General features: G+C 40.2%; 1 protein-coding gene across 6 annotated transcripts in view; it reads right to left on the reverse strand.

Moving 5' to 3' along the window:
* The window catches only part of GALK2 (galactokinase 2), a 123085-nt gene that overhangs the window by 36948 nt on the left and 59380 nt on the right, over window positions 1-26757 (reverse strand). For all 6 annotated transcript variants that reach the window (XM_016210127.2, XM_016210128.2, XM_016210129.2 and 3 more), the window contains 2 exons: window positions 13143-13241; window positions 11545-11697 (listed from right to left, as the gene is read on the reverse strand). In XM_016210127.2, the coding sequence (XP_016065613.2) occupies window positions 11545-11697; window positions 13143-13241 (252 nt within the window). The remainder of the gene's footprint in view (window positions 1-11544; window positions 11698-13142; window positions 13242-26757) is intronic.

The raw sequence follows: 26757 nt of genomic DNA on the forward strand, positions 1-26757 counted from the left end.
GAAAAGAGTCTGGCTTCCAATTACGCCCTAAGGCACCCCCTCAGTCTGTCGGAGGGGGTTAGGTCCAAACCAAAGCTTTGTAGCCAGTTCTACTCACCAGAACCCCAATCCAGAATAGATTCCCCTCATTCTCCCAAACCACTGGCTGAGCCCTTCTGAGCAGGTAGGTGACAATCAAAACAGTGAAGATCGCTCTCATCCGGAGCCTGTAAAACCCAGTCCCCGGGTGTGAGGACGGCAGGTGCAGACAGCACAAACAGCAAAAAGAAGCCCGTCTTCAAGGAAATGTGCATCTGATTTACTCTTCCATTATGCTGATGATTTGATTTTCTTTCTTTTCAGCAGGAAGCGGGCTTTACCAAAAGACCATTATGCTCCGCTTAGAGGCGCTCACTTCTGAAGAACGTTAGTAACAGAAGTTCTTATATTGTTCATTCTCTTTGTAAACCTCTGGCTCATACATTTGAAAGGAGTTAATGACTTTAGGCAGAACTAGGAAAAGAGGCAATAGAATTATGTTTTTCTGTTCAATTATTTCACAGGACCTGGTGCCATTTTTAAAGCAAAGACACAAACTAAAACCTTTTTTTTTTTTTACCTTGTTTGCTTAGCACGTTTTGTTAATGTTTATTAGCAGTGTTGGATTTGATACCTCTGCAGATTGACCCACTCATTTATTTAAATCATTCACTCATGGTCTATATTCCAAAAAGGAAATTTCAGAAAACTGATAAAGACATACATAATGAGAAAGAAAAACATACAATGTATTTATTTCATACAGAGAAATAAGAGTAAGTGATTGTCCAAAGAAACAGCTGGAAATTGAACCCAGGTCCTATAACTGTTTCTTGCTTCCACAAGGCCACATTCTCAATGAGGTCTGGCTGATATCTACCTATACGTCATGCTACTCATGTGAGTTTAAATCACCACTCAAGTCTTAGAAATGATTTCTGAAGAATAAACTAAGATTGGTGTTAGAAGTAAATATCCAGTGATTTAAAAACACTTTGATAAATGGGTTCCTTCAAATAAGACGACGAAGATGCAGAGACGATGAAGGAGGAGGGGGAGGAAAAACATGAGAGTGGGTTCTTCCTAAGAACCTGTCAGTCAACAATGATCTCCAAGTTCCCATCTCTGGCCTCCCCCTTGAACAAGTCACACTGCCTCAGGCACTACATCCCAGGAAATTAGCCCAAGGATATGTAAGGAGAAAGTCTGCAAGGGATGCCTGGTGCCTACAAGGCTGTTGTCTAAGGCAGCCTTCCTGTGTGCCCTTCTCCCAAAGACAGAGGCACTAACACACAGAGGTTCACATCCACTCCAACAGCTTGCTGTTGGGTTCACTCAGCCCTCAGCTGGAGGGTCCACACAGCCAATTTGGTGTGTACTTCAGTTAGGAATGAAACCTACCACAAGCCCTCCACGACAGCTGCACAGCCCTGAGCCACGAAGTAGGTGCACTACATTGTGGGAGCAAAACAGAAAAGCCGCTTAAGCTCTTTGAAATCTGGCTGGGGAAACAGAAAGACGACTTGCAAATGAGGGAAATGGGTGGGTAAGATCACTGTTGCTCAAAGACAGAACTTCGTGAGGGAATTTGCCACTTACGGCCCTGGTGACTGGCCTACTTCAGAGCATTTACAAAGCAGGTCTATGAGTCAGGGCTATGGGTCATTTTGTCACAAGTTCCTTACTCAGCAGCAGGGTGGGAAAATAAGAAAAAGCAGTTGTCAACATTCACCATTTTCTTTTCACCACTGCAAAAATTAAGTGTTCGTATCAGATACCACTTCCAGGAGGTTCCTGAGCCTGTTCTGTACTGTGGACAAGAAAGCAGGTAATGAGTGCTTTGTCCAGTCATGGAAAGAGGCAGATAAATAGTACTAGGCCCTGTCTTAAATTGGTTTCTCTTGGAAGAAGACACTGAGACAAGAATTTGGGGGGTCAGTGAAACCAAGAAGCACTGGTAGAGGAGTGGAAAGTAAGACAGGAAGAGAAGCCAATATGAGGTGCACTGACACCGCCAGGTGAGGCAAGACGTACTGGGCCCTCCAGGACCTGTATGTATAAACCTCAGATGTTTACCCCTGGGAAAGAAAGCTGGGGTATTTACCCACTAACTCTCATCCATCATTGATTGAGAGCTGCTTCCAAAGGGAAATAGCTCACTAGTACTACCAGGTTGTCCCAGGTGCAAATTATGCACTCTCCTGCAATTAGAAGAAAAAGGCCTAAGTGGGACTTCCAGGAAGAGAGTTCAACAGGAGAGTGATAAGATATGGGCCTTAATTCAGGAGCCTGTCTGTCAAATCCACCCCTCTCTGACTTTCTCATTGCATTTAGCCGTATTAACAAATCAATGGGAAAAGTACCAAATCGGCTCCTCGCCAGATCAGCAAAAGATAAAATTTCTAATCTCCTTCTGAGTTACCTCTAAAAACAACAATTCATTCAACAAGTTGTTTTCCATACAACAAAAGTAGCTGTGTTGTTGTTTCAAGTTTTACAAATCACACATGCTTTTTTTAAAACTGCAAAAAACAGAGTTCAAAGTACAAAAAAAAACCCTAAAATACATCATCTGTAACCACCCAATGAGATAACCACAAACTGCCAATTTTGATAACCATCCTATTATACATTTCTTTATGCATACTTTATGCATACCTACATAGAGTTTGAAATAAATGGAATCATACTTAGCTATTTTTATTGTGCATATGTGCGTGTTTTTCCATCTCCCCATCACCTCCTTCCAGCTACATAAAGCCAGCCTCCAGTGACGTCCATGTCCATGATCCACTCATAAACATCATTCACCACATTGAGCTTCCCCAATGTTAATCACCCCACTGCCAATGTTCTCTGTATTAGTTTGCAGGCAACAGAGTCTATCTGAAGAAATCTACACAACTGTGCATAATGGATCTCCTCACTGCACCCTCAGCAGAGCCCACCTGTGGCATCCCCACGCATCATGCTCTGGATTTTATTCACGTCTAACTTATAAGAGGCACAATGGAAAGAGGAGAGACAAAGAAAGACCAGGACTTCTGTACTTACTTAAAACAAGTTACAACATACCTTGGCAGAAAATTCTCAGGTAAAGTGGGACACTTAATGGCTACTTTATAAGATTAAATAAGATAATAAAAACAGAAAAACTTTAAGATGGCAGAGGGGTAGGTGGATCTTGCGTGCACATCCTACCTGAACCAAACTGGAAATAAAATTAAATTGGGGAATAATCACCTTGAATTACCAACTGAAGATTATCTGAAGAGGAGACTTCTAACCAAGGACTGGCAGAGGAGGCCACCTCGAGACTGGTAGGAACAGTGGAGACATGAGGGGGGCTGGACCCTGTTCCCATGAGAGGCAGGCCAAGGTTATTACCAAATCAACATTGCAAGAAATGTTAAAGGGACTGCTATAAGAAGAAGAAATAGAGAGAGAGAGGAACATAGGCATAAAGAATTAAAATGGCAATAAATAAGTACCTATCAATAATAACCTTAGATGTAAATGGATTAAATGCTCCAATCAAAAGACATAGTGTAGCTGAATAGATAAGAAAACATGACCCATAAATATGCTGTCTACAAGAGACCCACCTCAGAACAAAAGATTCACACAGGCTGAAAGTGAAGGGATGGAAAAAATATTCTACGTAAAAAGAAACAAAAAAAAGTTTGGGTAGCAATACTTGTATCTGACAAAAATAGACTTCAAAACAAAAGCCACAATAAGAGACAAAGAGGGACACTACATGATACTAAAGCAATTGATCCAATAAGAAAATATAACCCTGCTTTCACCACTCTTATTCAACATTGTACTGAAAAAACTAGCCATAGTGATCAGACAAGAAGAAGTAAAAGGCATCTGAATTGGAAAGGAGGAAGTAAAACTGTCATTGTTCCCAGAAGACATGATATTGTACACAGAAAACCCTAAAGACTCCACCAAAAAAACTACTAGATTTAATAAATGAATTTAGTAAAGTAGCAGGATATAAAATTAATATCAGAAATTGGTTCATTTTTATATACCAAAAGTGAACTCTCAGAAAGAGAAACTAAGAAAACAATCCCATTTACCATTGCAAGAAAAAAAAAGGTACCTAGGAATAAACTTAACCAAGGAGGTAAAGGACCTGTCCTAGGAAAACTATAGGACATTGAAGAAAGAAATAGATGAAGATACAAACAAGTGGAAGCATATATCATGTTCATGAGTTAGAAAAATTAACATCATTAAAATGTCCATACTACCCAAAGCAATCTATAGATTCAACGCAATTCCTATTAAAATACCAATGGCATATTTCACAGATCTAGAACAAATATTCCAAAAATTTATATGGAACCAAAAAAAGATCCCAAATAGCCTCAGCAATCTTGAGAAAGAAGAACAACGTTTGAGGGATCATAATATCAGATACCAAACTATACTACAAAGACACTGTAATCAAAACAGCCTGCTACTTGTACAAGAACAGGCATATATATCAATGGATCAGAACAGAGAGGCCAGAAATCAACCTACACCTTTATGGTCAATTAATATTTGACAAAGGAGGCAAGAGCATACAATGGAGTAAAGACAGTCTCCTCAATAAATGGTGTTGGGAAAATTGGACAGGTACATGCAAAAAATGAAAACTGGGCCACCAACTTACACCATACACAAGAATAAACTCAAAATGGATAAAAAAACTTAAATGTAAGCTGTGAAACTATAAAAATCCTAGAAGAAAACATAGGCAGTAAAATCTCAGACATTTCATGTAGCAACAGTTTTGCCAATACATCTCCTAGGGCAAGGGAAACAAAGGAAAAAGTAAACAAATGGGACTACATCAAAATAAAAAGCTCCTGCACAGTAAAAGATACCATCAACAAAATGAAAAGGGAACCCACTGTTTGGGAGAACATATTCACCAATGATACATCTATCTGGTAAGGGATTAATTTCCAAAATATATTAAGAACTTATACAACTCAACACTAGGAAGACAATTAGTCCAATTTAAAAATGGGCAAAGGACCTGAATAGACACTTCTCCAAAGAGCATGTACAAATGGCAAATAGGTATATGAAAAAATGCTCAATGTCACTAATCATCAGAGAGATGCAAATTAAAACTATGAGGTATCACCTCACACTGGTCAGTATGGCTACCATCAAAAAATCAACAAACAAGTGCTGGCGAGGGTGTGGAGAAAAAGGGAACCCTAGTGCACTGTTGGTGGGAATGCAGACTGGTGCAGCCACTGTGGAAAACATTATGGAGGTACTTCAAAAAATTAAAAATGGAACTGTTATTTGACCCCGTGATCCTACTTCTCAGAATATATCCTAAGAATCCCAAAACACCAATCAGAAAGAATATAGGCACCCCAATGTTCATAGCAGTGTTATTTACAATAGCCAAGATCTGGAAACAGCCCAAGTGCCATCAGTGGATGAGTGGATAAAACAGCTATGGTACATTTACACCATGGAATACTATGCAGCTATAAAGAAGAAGGATCTCTTACTCTTTACAACAGCATGGATGGACCTGGAAATTATTGTGCTAAGAGCAATAAGCCAGTCAGAGAAAGACAAATACCATATGATCTCAAATATATGTGGAATATAATGAACAAAATAAAATGACAAACAAAACAGGAACAGAGGCATGGATACAGAACAGACAGACAGATCTCAGAGGGGATGGGAATGGAAGAACAAATATGCATGTATGCATAGCCCACGGACATAAACAACAATGTGGTGAAGGCCAGGGAGGTGGGGTTGGGTGGAATGGAGCAAAGATGGGGAAATGGGGGACATCTGTAATAGGGTCAGCAATAAAAATTTTTTTTAAAGATAATAAAAACACCTAGCACCTTGCCTGGCCAGAAAGAGGTAGTATGTGAGGGTCAAGCTTATTTCCCTCTCCACATTCCCCACCCTCTCTAGCTGGTTCTCTCCCACCTGACACTTTTTCCTATGCCTTCAAACATATACAGATATTTCCTGTCTTAAAATTCCTTATTCCTAAAGCTACTACTCTTTATTTCTCCCTCTCCCTCACTGTGGCCCAGTCACTGCTTCCTGGCCCTCAGCAGCCACTCTAACTATTGAGTATGGCCTCCCAGAGATCCTTCCTTATCTCCAAAACCACTTCTAAAGCCACTGGAGTTTTCTCAGTCCTTTTATTCCTTAACGAATCAGTGCCTTCTGGAACTCCTCATTATCTACCTTCTTCATATTCTGTTTTATTGGTGTCTGTAGCAATGAATTTTCCTGGCTTCCCTCTCACCTCTCTAGTCCTAATACCATCTTCATCCATGGCTAAATTTTCTCCTGTAATTATTTAATTGAAGTTGTCTTCCAATATCAACCCCTGGCCTTCTGATCTTCTCTTGCCACATTCTTTCCCTCGGCAATGTGAACTAAGCTCTTGGTTTCAACTATTATCTCAAAACAAATATATCTGAAGGCTATAGCCCTAGCTGAGAGATGCATTCCAAGCTCAGATTTCTAACCACTTAGAAGAAAATTCCATGAAGAAACTTCATCGCCTCCCACTTTCCAGTCACCTTCCATCCTATCTTATCCAGGCCTATCCGTGGCAGCCCTATGCTGTCCATCCATCATCTCAGCTTAAAACTGCAGCCCTACTGAGTCAACACTTTGCCTTCACTCAGGCACATCTGCATGCAATGAGTGTCACTGAGCAGCTACTACTTTGCAGGCCCTCAGCAGACAGCAGTAAATAAGGCACTCATGGCACCTCAAGGAGCTCAGTCTATCCAAGGAGACAGATGTTTAATAATCACACAGAGAAGAATTTAATCCAAGTGTGATAAGCTGCTATAACAGAAAATTACAGGATGTGGTAAGAGCATATAAAAGGGCATTTAACTCAATGGAAGTGGGGAGGGTGGTCAGGGAAACTTCCTCCAAATAATGGTGTTTATGCCAAAAGGAAGACAGAAACCCAATCAGAGCGCCTTATACCTGATCCTTTAGTAGGGAGGGTCTTATCCATCCCTTTTTATCCCATTCTCACTGATACTTTAAGACCCACTTCTCTTTAACCAAGGCAAAGACGCTGCTTCCAGATGAATATTTCTAAAATACCTGGCTAAGGACATTAGTGGCTCCCTCTGCTTCCAGGACCAACCTTATGTGAATCTTAGCACAGCACTGGAGACCCTGCCACAAGCTGGTTCCACTATACACATCGACCCTATTCCCCAGTATGTGTGTCCTCCGCCCTGCAGCTTGGACTGACCACTCTAGGAATACTCCACACTGCAGTCTTGGCAGAGGGTGCTCAACTGAATCAACAGTCCCAGTGAAACCGGCCACATTCTTGGGCATTTGGTTTTTCCTCACTCAAATTCAAGGAAAGTGCCAAAGCCCTGAGAATATTATGCCCACTTCTCCTTACTCTATCACCACACAGAGAATAAGTTCCATATTGACCACTAAGTGGCAGGAGCTCAAACACTGAGTGTGTGGTGGCCCCTGACCAAACAGGCTCTGAAAAGAATCATGCTGTAAATTTTCCCTGAAGTGTCAAAGGACCACATGAAACTCTCTCCTTCATTGCTTCACGTGTTGCCACAAGGAGCACGGGGTATACAAAAAGCAATAGTAAAGTTTCCCTTCCCTTTTTGATTTCCCATAATATTTATTATTGGCATCACACATTTTATCCCTCAATATAATTAAGGGACACTCTCTTTTATAGACATAAAACATTTCTGGAAAATTTTAAGCCACTGAATATATGTAAAATATGAAAAGTTTTGTGCTCAGTAAAGATTTCTGGCCACTTTGTTAATTTAAGAACATAAAAATGTGCTTCACTTAAAAGTATCATTTACGCAAGTAATAATTATAAATCTCTATTGAGTTTGCCTTGAAATGTTTTTAATTTTAGCTCAAATTGCTCTACAAGACTCTGAGTTTTAATGAATCTACATCAATTAGTTTTTGGAAGCTGCTGGAAAGAGAGGAGGAGGAAGGAGAGAGAGAAAGAGAAAGAAATCTTAAGAACAGAAGACAGAGACCAAAGGGATGGTTATCAGAAGGGAGGGAGTAGGGGGATGGCTGAAAAGGGGGACGGGGAATGTGGTCAATAATCTTGTGATAAGTTGACATGGTGAGAGGTGATGACTAGAATTAGTGGGGTGATCACATTGCAAGGTATAAAAATGTCAAATCACTTTATTGCACACCTGAGACTAAAATAACTAATATAATATTATATATTAACTAAACTTAAATAATTTTTTAAAAAAGAATAGTAGAAACTATCAACATTAAAGCAAAACAAAGAAAAATCATCTTCATTGATTTAGTGTACTTCCCTGTACTAAGATACAAAAGGTATTTGCCCGGCCAGCATGGCTCAGTGGTTGAGTGTCGACCTATGAACCAGGAGGTCACGGTTCAATTCCTGGACTGGGCATATCCCTGGGTTACAGGCTCAATCCCCAGTAGGGGACATGCAGGAGGCAGCTGATCAACGACTCTCTCATCATTGATGTTTCTGTCTCTCTCTCTCCCTCTCCCTTCTTCCTCTCTTCTCTGAAATCAATAAAAAACATATTTTTTTTAAACAAAAAGGTACCCATTTTCAAAACAGGGGTTTAGAGAGACAGGAGAAGAAAAAAGTTATTCATTATAATTTTGGCATGTGGAGCTTCACCTAATCAGTCTCATTTTCAAAACTATCCTGATTAGTAATTTCTCCACTGACACTTCATTTTATTGTCTGAAAACAGAAAGTTTGTGCAGATTAAGACAAGCTTCTTTACCTTTTTAACATAAAAGTTTATTTCCTGGTTCTATGAGACTATTTAAAAAAAAAAAATTATATTCATTCACATGTTACTGAAAATGGAAAAATGGAACCATAGTGTAAGGACAACATGCTTAGCAGAATTCTAGCCCATATTCCTAGGCAAAAACATAATCTTAACATCAAGAGCTACATGTGTATAGCCCATCCGCAATTTTATCTTTATTTCCCTTTTATAAATACCCTTGGACTCTAGTGATCTGCAGCAACATGATTTAGAAAACATTCTCCATCTTAAAGTCACTTTTCTTTCTTCCATATTTTAAAAAAGAAAAAATTCAGAGTATTTAAAACAATATATTTTATCTATACCAACTATGAGGAGTATGTGGCAAATAAAAAATCAGATGCCAATTTTGCTGACCAAAGTGCCCCTAAAACACTTATGGAGTTGTATAGTTAAATTCAGAAAGCATCCTCAAGAACAGGAGGTTCTGCAGTGAATTAAGATTTCCAGCTACTGCTTTCAAAAGAGATGTGCTTTTTATAGTTAACTCCCAAAAGGCATCCCCCCACCCCCCAGCCACATCCAGACAACTTTCACTACAGAGTTTCAGCATCAAAATTGTATTTCTCACTTTCTTCCTGAATCTTTGGAAGAGACTAGTCACAGCATGAATCCATTTCATGTCTCATCCTTGTTTTAGCTCATGTATGGATCTCGTCGGGGGTATCTAATTTCGTGATAAAACTTTGAAAACAATGTTGTGTATGTCTGAGGTCTCCTCAGGAAGGCAACACTTACTCATCAACCTCAAAATAAAAAGTCAACAAGAATAAGCCCTGAAACAAATAAGACACTAATTTCTTCCATCTCCTGAAAGAGCTTCTCCTAAATGGAAAAAAAGAAAAAAAAAATGGCCACTAACACTGAAGCCTTGATATTGAAAAGTTGACTGAACTATTTCTTCTCATATATAGACTAATTAAATACTGTGAACATTTAATATTAAAACATTTCTTTTACATAATTTTTAGAAATTTGCTGAATGAGTAAATTCCAAGTTTTTGAAATTTAAATCATGATTTTTTTGTTTTTAAGAAAAGGTTTAACCCCAAAATTTTCCAGAAAAAAAAAAAAAGCTCTTATTTTTTCGACCTCACAACATCAGTGGGTGGGAGTGAGGGTGGAGGGGTAAATCAGTTAAAAGGGAAAACTAACCCTACACATCTCCATGGCAGCTGGCCCAGCTCTGGGCACACAATATGCCCTTGGAAAATATTGTAAAACTGAGCAAAATTAATGTTACAGGGCAGGTACACAGACAGTAGTCGCTCATTTATTTAACAAATGTTTACCCTGTGCCTCCTTCAGCTTAAGCACTATGCCAGGCATTAGGAATATAAGACAGACACACTCTTGGTTCTCAGGTAAAATCAAATCGGAAAGAGGAGACAGACATGAAACAATTGCGACAGTATCATTGTTGAGACGTGAAATAGGAAAGGAGCCCTAATTTAGTTTGGGAATAGGGAAGTCGAGAAAGGCTTCCCTGAGGGACACGGGCTGAGGCTTCAAGAGGCTGGGGGAAGAGCGTTTGGTGATGGGCAAAGTCACTCACAGCTAGAGAGCAATCGAGTGCAGGACGCTGAGGGAAAGAGGGGAGCACAGGCTCGGGCCCTGCAGGGCTCTCCAGGCAGTGACAGGGCTTCTTACTTTATTCCAGCGAAGTGAAAAACCGCTATTTGAGGAATGATTGAAAGCACAGTGCAGCCCCTGACCCAGATTCCACTCCAGCTTTCAGCCTCAGTTCTCTCCGACTTTCTAGTTATATTATGAACTTTTCTGGATTCTCCATGACGTTTCATTTCTGTGTCACTGTTTGGAGCACCTGGTTACAAACCACCTGATCACATACTAACCATCTCCTATTTCTTTTTTTTCTCCTTTTTTCATTTTTCAACCACAGTTAGCACTCAATATTATTTTATAGTAGTTTCAGGTGTACAGCATAGTCATTAGACATTTATATAATTTACAAAGGGATTTCTTACCCCCTTAACTTTAACCCTTTACTCACTCCATTTTTATGCTCTGTATCCTTTTGTATTTCAACAGGTATCCAATGAATACTTCCTAAGCAGATTTAAGGCTTGACTGGCAAAGATCTTCTAAACTGTGCAACAAAGAACTGCCAGACTCCCTTCTGGTTTGTGTTTCCCTAGTAGACATGTAGAAGTCTTCTGGGCACCAGGAGGGCTACACCAAGCCTATATTTTTAGAGTGCCCAGTGAAGGCCCAGTACAAAATGCTGCGTGTATGAGCGCCAAGGGTTGAGGCTGCCATCGTGTTTGTTGAGGAAACAAGATCAGCTATGGCCACTTACCATCAATCACTTGCAACTATCTTTCTCCCACCCGTATACCTAGCCCATGGGCTGCAATTCAAATATATAAGCAGTCCTATTTTCCCCAGTGCCACCCTAGAAGGCTCAACTGTGAAGTTCATATAACTTCCCAATAGCTAGAGGTTGCGGGGCACACCTATAGGCTTACTACCTCCTGAGTTTGGAATTAGATTGCTCTGTGCCCAAAGACCTTCAGTTAGAATGTTGCTGCAGTCAGAATGTTTCCCTAAATTTTAGGCAAAAAGACAAATAGGGAACAAAGAGAAAAAGAACACGAGAAAGCTTACTTCAAGTTTCACTAGTTTGCCAAGTTCATACCTTTGCAGCCAGCCGGCACTCCATCACCCTGATGTTGAAATGGGAGGTTGCTGCCTTATTCATTTCCACACAACTGTTGGCAATCACAAACACTGCTCCACTTGGGAGTTTCACATCAGTTGCTCTCAGAGGACTGAATTCTATCAACTTGGCCTATTAGAAAAAAAATACAGACAATTTTTAACCATTTATGCACTTACTTATCTTAGGAAAATTTTTTTTCCTAAAAATGCATTCATTCATTCATTCAAATATGATTTATTGACTTCCAGTTGCTGTACTAGCCATTGGAGATACAACCGTGAACAAGACAGACACTTTCCCTGCCCTCATAGAGCTTACAACATAGTGGGAAAGGCAGTCAAGTAGACGGGTACCTTTCCAGACTGTGTCACAATGGTAGCAAAGTGCAGAGTGCTATGCGACACACCCTTGAAGCACCTGATCAGATATAGCCTAGTGTAGGCTCCACTGAAGAAAGAGAAGCCTGGACTGAGTCTTAAAGGATGAGCAACAGTAGCACAGGCAGAGGGTCTCTTTACCCAAATAGGAAGTCAAGAAGAAGGAAGAGCATAGGCAAGTTTAGAGGTGGAAAACACCATGAGGTGTTAATAGAGCTTCAGGAATTAAAAGTTAGCTGCATCTTAGAGTGTGAGGGGTCACGTGTGGTGAAACGGTAGGTAAGAAGGGGAGAGCAGGGGTCATACTGTGAAGTGCTTTGCAAGCCCAAAGAATTGGCACTTTGTTCAAATTCTACCTCTAACTTACATTAACATCAGGACTCTTGCCATCAGTCTGCTTGTAAGGTCTCATCCAAAACACCCAGAGTATTTTCTTAGCCTTAAACCAAATTTCCTCATGCCTCATGTCTTTGACTTAGGGGAATTAACAACAAATATTCTTAAGAAGAAGAAATCCAGGTATTCTGGGAAAACAGCCAAGCCTATAGGAATTTGATGAAAAACTAAAAAAAGATTTTAAAGAAATGCCTGCTTCTACTTTGGAAATGGGCAGTTTATGACCAACACCTCAACCTCTGCTCTGCCGAAGGGAGTTGATAGCCAAGGGGAAGTGGTATCCAGCTAAGGAATTCGTTCCTGGCTTACTGTCAACATTCTTTTCCCCACCGCTAAAGCCCCAAAAATGTTGACAGAGAAAAATGATACCAAAGAGTAAATTATAAAAAGAGGGGTTATGAATATATGTGGTAAGAAAACTAACATTTGGGTTTAAAACCAACGAGAGATTATGAAAATGCCATGAGATGAAGTGATTTGGGACAAAAGAGGGAAAAGAGATCTCAACAACTAGGGAGTTGAGAAATCTCATCCTAACAGTGAATTAGAAAGAGAAAAAAACCTATACACAAGATAAAAACAGACTTGAGGTATGATTCTGGAAGCTTAAGGGAGACGTGATCAACATGAAACAGAATAGGTGAACTGGTGGTAGCCTTGAATTGCAAAGGAGTTGAGAAAGACCATCCTACAATAGAGTCTAATAGAATAGGCTGCCCCAAACCAAGCTGGGGATCTAATAACCTCCCTCTCTGTGAACTTTCTCTAGCTGGTGTCTCCAAATAGCTCAATGGCACCTACTTTTCCTTCTTCTGCAAGAAATGATATGGACTGGTCCATCCCTCCTCCTTCGGTGCCAATGTATCGCTCACTCTTGGTGCAGATTTCCGCAAGTTCCACCTGGAAAAGTAAAAATTGTTTTGCACCATGAGTACAATCATAATCTATTTCTCATTCATTTCCATTTTTTCAAATATTTTTTTGTTATTGATTTTAGACAGAGAGGAAGGGAGAGGGAGAGAAACATCCATCAGCTGCCTCCTACATGCCTCCTACTGGGGATCAAGGCTGCAACCCAGGCATGTGCCCAGACCGAGAACTGAACCAGCAACCTCTCAGTACACGGGTAGATGTCCAACCAACTGAGCCACACCAGCCAGGGCATTTCATTTATTTCTTACTCCAGACATGACAGGTTTGAATTCCAGTGTCAACTGTGAACAATTGATAGTAGTTGCCTGGAGCACTGTGTTAACAAAAACTCCATTGAGCCATTGAGCTCGATAAGAAAACACACCAAGATAGGTTAATGCCTGCTATAAGACAGAAGAGAGAATGATTGTGCCTACTGTGTATTTTCTACCCCTAAGGACTCCACAGGGCAAGCAGTTTCTCCCATCTTTCTATTTGTTCCATCCCTCCCTAGACTGGTATCACCAAAACCCTCATATGGGCACTGATTCATTTCTGCCTCAGCGCCTTTGTCTCCTGACAGTGGATTAATCCACAATCTCCTCACAGCCAAAGTGGGGTCATCTGACTTTATTTCCCAGTCCAAATTCATGCTGTCTGTGGCATTTCCATTAAATGTAAGAATCAGAACTAGTGGCATCTCACCAGACACATCTTCAACCAAGATGAGGAGACCCAAAATATGAATACATTTCTAATCCAAACTGAAAATGTCAAAATATCTGTTTAAGAATCTTCAGTGACTTCCTATTGATTAATTAAGTTCAAACTCCTTAACCTGGCATTTCAAAGTCTTCCAAAAATGTACAACCAGTGTGCACATGTATGCCACCCTTTTCCAATTAGATTTGTCTCCTTGACCTTTCACACATCACCTGTTTCATATCAATCGTATTGCCATTTGGTACCCAGTTTATTGGCTATCTACTACTATAGGCAAGTCATGGGCTGGCCCCTCAAATCCTCCTCCATCATAGAGTGTTCACTATGGCATCCCCTTTTTCTGAACTCCTACAACACTTAGAGTGAGTACATCTATTTACTCACTCTACTATTCATTCATTCATGCATTCATTCATTTTTCCTTTCTTCTAAGACTTGACTCAGGCTCTAGTTCTCACGTTTTGCTGGAAGATCCTCCTACAGTGGTCACTCTGAAACACTGTTATAATCATCTCTTGCCTGCTTGGTTGCCAATGCCTTGGTGCTCAGACTTCTCAGCATGGTACACAACATCTTGAATGACTTATCCCTTGCTCACTTCTCCAGCCTGCTCTCTCACCACTAACCCCATAAACCCAAAGTTCAGGCCATCAGGGATACTGAGCAAATGTTGTTTTTCGCCATCCCCAGGCTCTTACCTCTCAGTGCCTTTAAAAGTGTGATTTTCTGCCCTTCTCGCTCAATACTCCTCTGTCCAGCATCCCCCACTGGTCATCAGGATCAACTCAAGCATCACCTCCCCTGGAGCCCACATCACCACCCAAATGTACACACCCCACATAACCTCTCCTGTGGACCCTGTATAAACCTGATTCTTACTTATCAAACCATGCTTTAAGTGTGGGTGCTCCTGTCTCCTGATCCACCAGTCTGAGAGCCCAAGCGGCGCCCAGGTCTGAGCCCACTTAATGAACATGACTAAATCACATAGCGTTTATTATCATTCTACAGGCATGTCAGTTTTCCCCAAAACATTGTCAGTCTTATAAGAGACAAAGTAGGTGTTTCTGTTGTACCCCTACTTCACACAATGCCAAGCACACAGTAATTCAATAAACACCTGCTGCTTTCACTTTCTGAGAAAAGCTGCCTGAACACCATCTGACAGATTCTGTGTTATATTCCCTGTTGGTCATGTGGACTCGCTAACATTAACTTTGCCTTGTGACACAAGGTAAATTTGGGATTTTGACATAATGGGCATTGCACGTGGCCAAATGAGCACGCAGAGTCAGTGGCCTTTCTATAATAGGCACGTTAAAAATAAATTAGTAATCAAAAGGTGAAAATAATTGGATTTTAAAATGTAAAGAAACCAGCCCGGTGAAGAAGGCCATGCAGCATTCAGTGAGGAATGACAAGGCCTGGGCTCCCACCTAACGGTGACTTGGGGCCAGTGTGAAAGGCCACCCCACACCCCCACACAGCCACAGCAACAGTCACACTTATATGTTCCTTATCTTTTGTGAGCATTATCTCCTTAAGCCTCTGAACAACCCTCTTCTTACCCTCATTATACAGATGAGAGAAGTGCAACTAGAATACATAACAGAAAATGGAGGAGCCAGAAACTGAACCCCATCTGCCTGATCCAAAGCTGCATTCTTTTCACACTATACTTCAATTACTTCTCCCCCATCCCCTACTCCCACTCCTCGCCCCCCACCAAATGGGGATAATATTACCTTTTTTCTACTACTTCAAAGGGATGTGAAATGACAGATGAGACCACCAAAACTTAAGTATTCTCTGTCTTAAGAGAAAAAGACACTAAAGCATCAAGAAGTATATATGCTCACTGTTTTTTTAAATCTCCTGATGTGTGGCAATAACTGCATATTTTAATAGAAATAGGATGTTAATTTCTCCAGACTATCTATGTAGACAGAATTCAGAGGGACCCCAGAAGTCCCCAACATTTCTGTGTCAAGGAGAGTTCACCACCTGCAGGGCTGTGGACATCCCTATGCCTTGCTGCTACCTCTCGGGTGAATTCTGACAGATAGAGCTCATCACTTGACAGACAATACCCGCGGGTTCCAAGTGTAAGGAAACAAAAAGAAAATGAAAATACGGAAGTTGAAAGAATGGATGACTCATTTTCTATTCCTCCTGGAAAAATGAGGAATTGAGTAGTAAATAGAGAGGAAAGAAACCAGTACCAGAAGCTTCCAAATGGTTAAAGTCCAATTAGCTGTGTTATCTTAGATACACTGCTTGATTTTTTTCAAGTTTACATTTCTTCACATACTATTATTAATAATAATAGTTTTATCAGGTAAGACTTACTGAGCGCTAACTATAAGCCAGGTACTGTTCTAATTGTTTTACATGAACTATACTTCCCATAATGACCCTATAAAATAGGTACCACCTCATTTTACAGATGAGAAAACTGAGTGGGTTTATAAGCTGAGACTAGGCTAGGAATTACTAAAGCTCAAATTCAAATTCAAGTTGTCTAACTCCAGAGTCCATATTCTTAATCACCAGGCTATATTACCTCTCATCCATAATATAAAGAAAAATACCCACCTCCCTACCCACAGGATTATTGTAATAACCCAATGAATTAAGTACAAATACTTCATAAACTCTAAAGCTCTATACAATTGTCAGTTTTATTATTTTTACATAATGAACAAGGAATCATTTGATTTATACAGCAAGTAGCTAAGTACCCAGCCAAATGTAAAAACAGGTATAATTATTGTAGAATACAGGACCATTTTTTAATTTTTTTATTTTTGGAGGGGTCACATTATTATTTTCTATTTTAAAAAATTTTTTTAATTTTTCAATTATAGTTGACATACAATGTTATATTAGTTTCAGGTGTACAACATAGTAATTAGACATTTATGTAACTTATGACCCGATCACCACAAGAAGCAGGACCATTTTTTAAAGTGTTCAAGGAAAGAGAACTTAACAGATTCTGATGCCCCTTGGAGAGCCAATTCAACAATGGGAATGGGCCCTGAGGCAATCAGGAGAGTGTGCGCTCCATTTAAAGCATTTCAGTCTAAATGGGGTTGGGGGTGGGATCTCTGTCAGCCAAATAAAACAATTTTGCAGTATAAACTTCAACTGTGGGCCCACAGGCTGGCTTCCCAAGTGGTCCTAGCCCTTTGCACCTATACTAAGAGCAGAAGGTAAAATCTTAAATGGTCATGAGACAGGAAGAAACTACAAACAAAAGTGTGTTATTTTTATCTCAAATCATGTTGAAGGAAAAACTTGCATGCTTCTGACAATGAGCAAAAATCAGAGCTAAGCCCATTGCCTTAGCCAGAGCTGGCACCGCCTGAACTCAGAGAACTACTGATGGAGGAATCTCAATAGCAGGGGTATAAATGGGAGTGGAGAATGCATGTCATTCTGGATGATGTGAGGGAGACATGTGAGCCTGCCATGTCTTTTCTGTCTTTGGGGACACTGGAAATAGAACCCTGAAATGTCTCCCAAGAGTTATAATCAGGCAGAGTAATTTGCAAAGGCACTAAATCAACACTCCACACAAACTTAAATTATGTAAAATATCAAGAGTTCATGAGAATAAGAAGGGGCTGTCAAAAACACATTAACAAAAGTGGAAAAAAGCCTACTGGAAACTACCTTCAAGGACAGAGAGAATCAAATTCCAGGACCCAATTCTATTTAGCAGAGAATATGATCTTCCCTGATGCCAGAGGGATTCTGAGAGGCACCCACTTCTCTTATCTCCCCAACACACACACACACACACACACACACACACACACCCCACACACAACCTGAAAACCCTCAAGCAAGAACAGGAACGGAGGGATTCACTAACCAAGAAGGGATTCACTCCCTTCCCACCAATGTATTTTCTTCTACTCTTACGCCTGAGTGCTTCAAGAACCTCCAAACTACTCACTTGTAACATTTAGCTCTATCCCTTCCTGCAAAATACTAATGTCTGAGAATCATTAAGAAAGATAATTTGACTGCATAAGAAACTTTTTCAAAGTTTATAGCCAATAAACTCATTTCTATTTTGACTTCTGCCCTCTGGACAGTTAGGAGAAACCTGGCATTATTCATAGACCTTCTTTTAAAGCTCCTGACGACAGCTATGAGGCTAATTTAGTCCTTTTGTGTGGTTCTTCTCTTGAAGCCACCTGGGAAAGAACCAGAAGTCAAGTGGGCTCCCAAATTAAACAGCTTACCCACTGCTGGCCAGTGGGGCTCTAGTAAGAGGAGAAATTACAGGGCTAGATTTCATAGTCACTAAGAAGGACTAAAGATTCATGAATGCATTGCCTAGCTAAACCTGAATGTTTATTTTTTAAAAACAATAGTAATACAAAAAGGCTCAAGCTATTAATACAGTAAACTGTATCTTTGTTTAGCGGATTTACTAATGATATTGTCAAAAGTAGAACAATTACCTAGATAGAAAATGTTAATCTCTTCCTAAGGTAAGCCTTGCTATTGAGAACACAGACTCTAACCAAGACAGCATCACCCAGCTATTGTTGGCCACCCTAAATGTAAGTCAAGAGAAAGGAAGGAAATGAACATCCCCATTCATTCATTCATTCATTCATTCAACAATTATTTAAATAGTGTCCTAAAGACAAGTGGACAGGCCAGTGTCTTTCCTCAGGGAGTTCACAATATTGATATTGTCTTCAGGTGAACAAGTCGTTCAAAAGAAAGTGTAACACTGGTGTGTGACTTGCCCCTCTAGATCTGCTGTCCGCCCACCTCCAACCTGCTGCCTCAGGAGACAACCCAGCATAGGCTACGTGGAGAGGCTCCTATGCACTCTGCCTCCAGGGAACTCTGCCAGGGAGTGGGGACCAGAGTTGGGAGGGACCATGGGGTCAGGTTCCCTCCCTGGAAGATCACTTTAAGGCCCAAGAACAATAACAGCTCAGATATAACTAGTCCTGGGTTTCCCTATCCCTATGCTTTTGTAAATAGTCCCTGTACAGTAAATTGTCCTTTATTATTGAGTGAGTCGTCTATTTTCTGTTATGACCCTGACTGATATATCTAGATTAGGAGAAAATGTTAATGGCTCTGCTAACTTTTCTTTACCTCAAATATTTTCTTTCCCTGCAATCCTCCTTCACCCTAACTTTTTAAATGCCTGAATTTTCACCTGGGGCTGTTTTCAAATTCTTCCCCAAATTGGCACACCTACTAGGTAGAGTCCAGCCAGGTAGGAGAAAGTCTTCATAAAATAGCAGCAAGTGAAGCCTAAAAGAGACTGGATTCAGACTTGCTTTGTCTGGTAACATGGTTGATGACCAAGCTCTAACTCGAAGATACTTTGGAGTGTTTTAAGGTTTAAAAAAAAGTACACCTGCTTTCATGGAAAAAGGAAGAAGGGGGCTATTCTTTCTTTTCCACAGCTCTAACCAAGAGCAGTAGGCTCAGGGATTGTGATTTTGCATCTTTCAGTTCAGGGAAAGGTGCTCGAGGGCAACCACAGCCAGTTCCCAAACTGAGCACAAGAGATGCAACTGACCCTGCTGGCTCAGGCTGAAAAGTTCCCGTAAGTAATGCAGGAAAGAAAAAAGGAGTTCAAATATTTAAAAAATCAGAAACTACAAAGAAACAACAGTGAAGAGAATTCTCAAAAGTAAATCTTAAAAAACAAACAAACAAACAAAAAAACTCCTAAAATGTGGAATCATCAAAGAGTATGCATTAAGCACTCACAAATGTGTACCATGAAAAACACATGGAACAAAAGTGGACAGCTCCACCTGTATACATTGAAGAGAACATAATGTAATGGACCTGGAGAAGGCTGGTAATTGGCACATGTGGGTTTACAAATATCTAAAATGCTTAGTGAGGTCAGAACACAATCTTTGGGTCAGCTTCCTCCAAACTCTAAAGAGAGGAACAAAGACCACTTCCTAACCTAACTGACTTACAGTCTGAGTTCTGGAGGGCCCCAGATTCTGAGAGGAGGCCATCAAAAAGGCAAGAAGACAATATTGTTTGTGAAATAGTTTGGGATTCCAGGTATGGGGATCTGAGAAAATATCTGTGATCAGCTTCTTCTAGAGCGCTGCCCTCTCTGGGTGAGGAGGGGGAACCTTCTTAGGTACCTGATAACATACAACCTTTGATATTTCTCCAACTGATGATCCTGCATGTACAGATGTGTGTGGTAAGACTACTAAAATATTAGCATGAATCTAACAGGCAATAATGAGATTTAAAGGGAGGAAAGAATATAGTACACTGTGTGCTACACTAAGTGAGGGCTCAGACACAGCACTGGTGTCACCTGAAGACTGACCCAGGCCCCACTCCAGACCTGCTCAATCAGAATCTGTAGCTTAACCAGAGACCCCAGCGATCTCTATGCACATTAAATTTGAAAGCACTCTTCTAAGTGATTTCTTGCACTGAGACTTTCTTAGTAAATTAAGAAGACAGAGAAGAATCAGAAGGGAAGGAAGCTAACAAATGTTAAATGTCTTCTAAAGCCAGACTATGCTGGGTATTTTATATGCGCTATCTTATTCAGTCTGCAAAATAACCCTGAAATGTCAGAATTACAATTGCTACTTCGTAGAGAAGGAAATTGAGGCTCCAGAAGGTCAGTAAACTAACCTAAGCTATGATACAAAGCCAGGTAGGTGTGGCTCCAAAGTCCACCAGGCTACCTTGTCCCCCTGCCTCCAGAAACAGAGGCTGGGCCTAGACACTGGCCCTGGTAAGCTGAGCAGAATACATATATGCAATCCTGAACTGAACATCCCTTCTGTTAGAATAAATAATGAAGTTGACCATGAGCCCTAGGATGCCAACATTTCTGAGTCATCCCAACTTCATTCTGTCCCCAGGTTAAAAACAAAACAAAACCTCGCTGGATGTTTTGAAGTTTGGGGGCTTTCCCATTATCCATCTCCAAATACAATCCCAAACACCTCCCTCCTAAAAAACCACAACCCAGAGTGGCCTCAATATAAGGCTGACATTTTGGCATGATTTCTGCAGCCTGATCATAATAATAGCAGCTAACACATTGAACAGACACTGTTCTAAGCACTTTTCATGTACTACAAATTTCTATTCCACAAGGGAGGTTTTAATTACTAAATGCATTGTATAATAAAGAAACTGAAGCATAGAGAGGTCAAGTAAATTGCCCAAGATCATTCAACTAGTAAGTGGCAGAGGCAGGATTTGAATTCAGAGTCTTGGCTCTATGCTTTTGACAACAATACTATTCTTTATCCCCAAAGAGAGCAAAGTGATGGGGTTGGAACAGGAACCCAAAATTCAGGAGCCCCAAAAAGCCTTCCCTGCATACTTTTCTCTCATTAGCACAATTAATTAAATCCCTTTCATTGCTTAAATTAAAAAAAAAAAAAAAAAAAAAAGATAGAAAGGGCAGCAAACACATACCAAGGTAACTATTATTGGGATGAGGGAAGGAGGGTAGAGAGAATGAAAAAAAAAAAAAAAGGTTGTGGGAAGACAGCAAGAGGCAGAACCCTGGCCTGATTAATGGAATCAGACAAGACTATGACCCAAGTCACTGCTACTAAATACCAAAGGGGCCTCCAACATCTGTGGTAAAGGCTGGTGTCACTCCCTTGGCTGACAGACCATTTATTTTGGCTCTGACCTTTGAAAAATGTTAAATAATGATGATAATAATGGATGGGCGGCAGGCCTGCAATCTCTGTGGTTTGGCAAGTGTGTCCTGTAACTGCAAGTCCCCTCCCATGGTCAGAGAGACACTCCCAACCCCGAGGGAGGGCTCTTCACACAGAGTTTTGAGCAGCACAATCCTGTCCCCACCTCGAGGTCCTAACTACAGGAAATCTGACTGTTAACCAATCTGGAATCTCAGGGAGAAGGGAGAAGGTAAAGGAGAGGGAGCATTAGATAATTAACTACAACTTTCCAACAGCATAATCAGTAATGTTAAAATTAACACCTGTTAATTTTCCCAATATGACTTCAATTGTACAGAAATGAACCCAAACCAAAGAGAGAAAAATAACTCCCATGAAACATAATCTAAAATCATGATCATGAATCATGATCTAAGTCAACCAAATCCACAGCTTGTACACATTTGTATGGAAAAAAGAGTTCTCTGTGTGCAACATTCAATTCACAAAGACTTGACAAGAAGCGCGAAAAGTCTTTAGGGTCAAGAAATGGTAGAGAGTATTAAGAGGATTGTTACATGAGAAATAATTTGATTTCATTGAGTTGTGCTCAAATGCTATACCCAGAGCATCTACTGAACGTCATTGTAAGAAAGTCACACAAAACATCTGCACTTGTTTTCAGGCCACTGGAGAGGTTAGTCCATTTCATTGTGCTTTGTGTGCTGTAAGGAATCCATCAGAATTGGAATGATTTCTACTCTGATCACAAGACCCATGTAGCTTACTATGTTTCCCTTTTTACCTTGGCTTCTAAGAATCTCAGTAAAAATTAAACAAAACAATTACATTAAATAAGGAACAGTTGATGTGTTTTCATTCTCCTTTTCTTTGCCTTGATTTTCTATTTCTAATTTACTAACCTTATTGAAGAAATAGTCCTGGTTGTATAATTCCTAGAATTTTTGCAAAGGAAAGTAAATATGAACTTGGTACAAGAAAAAGAAAAAATGAGACATAACACGTGTCAAATGGAATATTCAAGTTCAGGGGGCGATCCAGTCTACTCCAAAAGGAGAACACGTGTCCTTTGGGAAAAAAAATGTCTGATCGCAATCTCTTTCTCTAGATTTAATTCCTTGTTAAGTACCTACATGTAGTCACTTTGACACTCCCCCAAATTATAAATGTTATAAATACTGTGTTCAACAAAAGACTAAGGAAATTTCCTTACATACAGAACTCAGGAAATTTCCTTACTTATAATTACCAGTTTATTATTAAAAATAAAAGCACAGAGTATTCCAAAATGAAAATAAAAGCAACACTGGAAATGATGTTTCATAAACACACTCCTGGACGCAAATATAGAAATGCCAGACGATGGTTTAGCAAACTGTTGGCAGAAGGTTTCAAAGGAAGGGTAAATAATTTTTAATGGAACAGAAACTAACCTAAACCAGGACATGTGCCCAACTGGTAAGGTTATTTGTTACAAAACACAACCACTTTATACAGTGTAAACACATGGAACAAGGGACACTAATGTTGTCTAAAGGAAAGTGGTAGGAGAGAAGGGGAGAAAAGGTGATGATCATGTCCAAGAGATACCAGTAAGGATGAGCCCTGGCTGCTCTGCAAGGTAGATAAGAAGCTCTCTGCTACTGGACCAACAGCAACCTGCAACATCAGCCCCTGTCCTGAGAGCCTGCGCCTCAGATGGCAGCTCTGCTCACTTTCCCTCTTCACTTCAGGAGTCTTTTCTTCCACTTATTTTGAGAGGATATTTTACTCATTTCTACAGCTGGAATTTTAGCTCTTTGAAGCATTTTGGAATACTCTGTGCTTTTATTTTTAATAATAAACCGGTAATTGTAAGTAAGGAAACTTCCTGAGTTCTGTGAATCACTAGCAAATTACTGAACCTGAGGAGGGGGATGTGGGAACCCCCAAATTTATAGCTGATTGGTCAGAAATACAGGTGACAATCTGGGACTTGCAACTGTCATCTGAAGTAGGGGTGGTCTTGTAAGACTAAGTCCTTAATATGTGGGATGTAATGGCTAAACCCAGGTAGTATTTGAATGGAATGGAATGGAATGGAATGGAATGGAATGGAATGGAATGGAATGGAATGGAATGGAATCGAATCGAATCGAATCGAATCGAATCGAATCGAATCGAATCGAATCGCACCCAGTTGTTGTCTGGAGAGTGGAAGAACTGGTTGCTGGGAGGATGGGGGGACACACATTTCGTGTTAGAAATGTTTTAAGTAAAAATAGTTTATACCCCTCTTCCTCCAAGGTCCCAGTCACTACTCTAAGTTCCCTGAAGCTTCTACATTATTTATGAAAGTCAGTGTAATAGAGCTTTACAAGATGTATGTCTAGCTACCCCTCCCTCCCTATCTCTACCACTTTTGGGGGGCACTGCCCCCTGACCTCCTTCTCAATCCCCCTACCCCACTATCACAAGGTTATAGCAATATAGCTCACAGATCTCAGATTCACATCCTCCATCTTCCAAAACACCCAACCCACCCATGCCAGCACAGTTCATAGATCCAGGTGTGAGTACCTTACTAACAAACTAACCAGATTCCCTCTGGATTCCCTCCTCCAAGGGAATCTTCCCAGTAGGAAAAGAAACAGTCAGTTTGGGAGTATCTAGATCTGTTCCATATGATCCTAGAAGCTATCAGCAGTCATGTGGGGTTTTTTTACCATGGAGACCAGAGAAGTAGAGGAAGCTGGTCTGAAGATAAAGAAGACTGAAACAGATAAGCAACAAGGCAGCAAGGCAAGTGACAGGGGCAGACCTAACAACATTTAGGTTTCTGTCCATTCCTGAAACCTAGCTATATCCACAATCTTAGACTGCAGAATGGCCACAAATCCCCCTCCCTGTTTCCATCCCCTTGCAATGTGGCTTTAGAGCTCCTCCCATGAAAAGGTGAAATCCATCTCTCCACTTCTTGAATCTGAGATGTTTTGGCCAGTGGAATGTGCAGCAAATGTGACACACAGAAAGACGTGAAAAGCATGTGTACATTGGAGTTTGTCCTTTTGCTGTTCTTGGAAGCCTGAGACCTCCATGTGAACAAGCCTGGGCTAGCCTGGTGCATGAGGAGAGGCACGTGGCCCAGCCGCCCCACCATCCGGCTGACAACGAGCCAGCCCAGAAGCAGCACGGCCTCACTGACCAGCAGCTGAGAGCAGATGTGTGAATGAGTCCAGCCAAGACAAGTAAAAGCACTATCAAGCTGAATGAAGTCCAAATGGTTGTTGCTTTAAGCCACTACATTTCGAAAGGGTTTATTACACAGTAAAGGCTGATATACCCACCTTTGTATTCCAGAACATATCCCTTGAATGCATTTTTTTTCCTTGTAAGCAAGAGTCTTAATAACTCACATTTGCATTCAAAAATATTTTATCTTCACAGAAACCCAAAGAATATTCAAGCATTCAAACAACTTTAAACATTTTGATCCATCGAGTTAAAAAATATATGGAACTATTCACACAATTGCATTCTGTCCTTTCCCAGGCTCCAAGATCATCTCCTCTGTAGCTCATCAATTTTTAGTATATGTGGTGCCAAAATAAGTGCCCCATAGGCCTTTCATAAAAACAGAGTATGATCTGACCTCTGCTTATTTCTTCTACCATAAGCTCCTGCTGTTTTATCACACAGTCCATGCTCCTATCAAAGTAAACTAATTTCAGTTTTCTGAATATCTCACGCTCCCTATGCCCCTGTGTCTTTGCAAATGCTGTTCTACCTGCACTTATTCAACAAATATTTACTGAGTGCTGACAGTGGACAAGGAACGGTTATAGGTTCTAGGGATACAGTAGGGGGAGAGGTGAGACCAAAATTCTATACTCTTCTCACCTTTATAACTGGCTAATTGCTCTTTCACTCAGATTAAATTCAAGCACAAACTCCTCTGGAAAATTTTCGTGGTCCCCTAGAACTGAATTACATACTCTAACTCTGCTCTACCGTAGCACTTCATAGTATAACACAGTGATTAAAGCATATGTTTCCTCCTCTGCAAAATGGGAGTTATAATAATTACCCACTTCTTTGAGTTGTAAGGATTTTAAAAGCCTATTGTACAGTGAGTGCACAATAAATGTTAGCTATAATTATTGGCCAACCAGGAATCGGTATCGCACACCACCTTAGGACTGTTCCACCTACCATTCCCTCAGTTTGGAATGCTCTTTGTCTGAACTCTTGGCTCAAATGTCACCTTATCAGACTTTCCCTCACCTCCCTAAAATATATTAATATCCCCTGCCACTCTCCATCTCATACCCTGCTTTGTTTTTCTTCAAGGCATTACCACCTTATGTTATCTTTTAACTTACTTTCTGTCTCCCCAACCAAATGCAAGCTCCATGAGAACAAGCACTTTTTTTAATCGCTACTCTTCCCCAGTGCCTGGAAAAGTGCACAAAGTAGATATGCTATAACATTTTGTTAATTGGATCAACATAAGCACTAAATATAGTTTCCTTCAACTGTAATATTTTTAAAAGGTACAAATATTTTATTTTCACCATAATAATCAAGGTGGCAATTAGTCCAATCTTTGGTTGTTAAGATTATGGATTATTTTTATTTTATTTAATTTTTAACATACTTTTAAATTCCCCAGTATTCTATAATGAGAATACATTACTTTTATAATAAGAAAAATAACTTTTATGGGATCTCTAATCAATCCTGATGAAATCAGGAGAAACCTGGAGTTATTAAAAATGTTTTTTCGCCCACTTAAGGTGGTACGTTGTGATTCCCACTTCTATTCATGGCTCAAGGAACCTGCAGCTCACAAAATAGCCCTCATGACTAAAACTCATACTTGAAGACCATTTGTATTCTCCCTGCCATTACTTTCAGTCAATACTTACCAATTTTAACTATAACACTTCAATTAGAAAATATTTAATTGATCTTAAAGTTCTGGTCAACAAGAGAAAACTCTCACTTTACTACTTTATAACAGCTATATAATTGCCTGTCTCTCCAGTGGAGAGAAAACTAAGAAGCAGAAAATAAAACTAAGAGAGCATGGGACTTCA

Source organism: Miniopterus natalensis, chromosome 1, assembly GCF_054644295.1.
Source record: "Miniopterus natalensis isolate mMinNat1 chromosome 1, mMinNat1.hap1, whole genome shotgun sequence".
NCBI lineage: Eukaryota > Metazoa > Chordata > Mammalia > Chiroptera > Miniopteridae > Miniopterus > Miniopterus natalensis.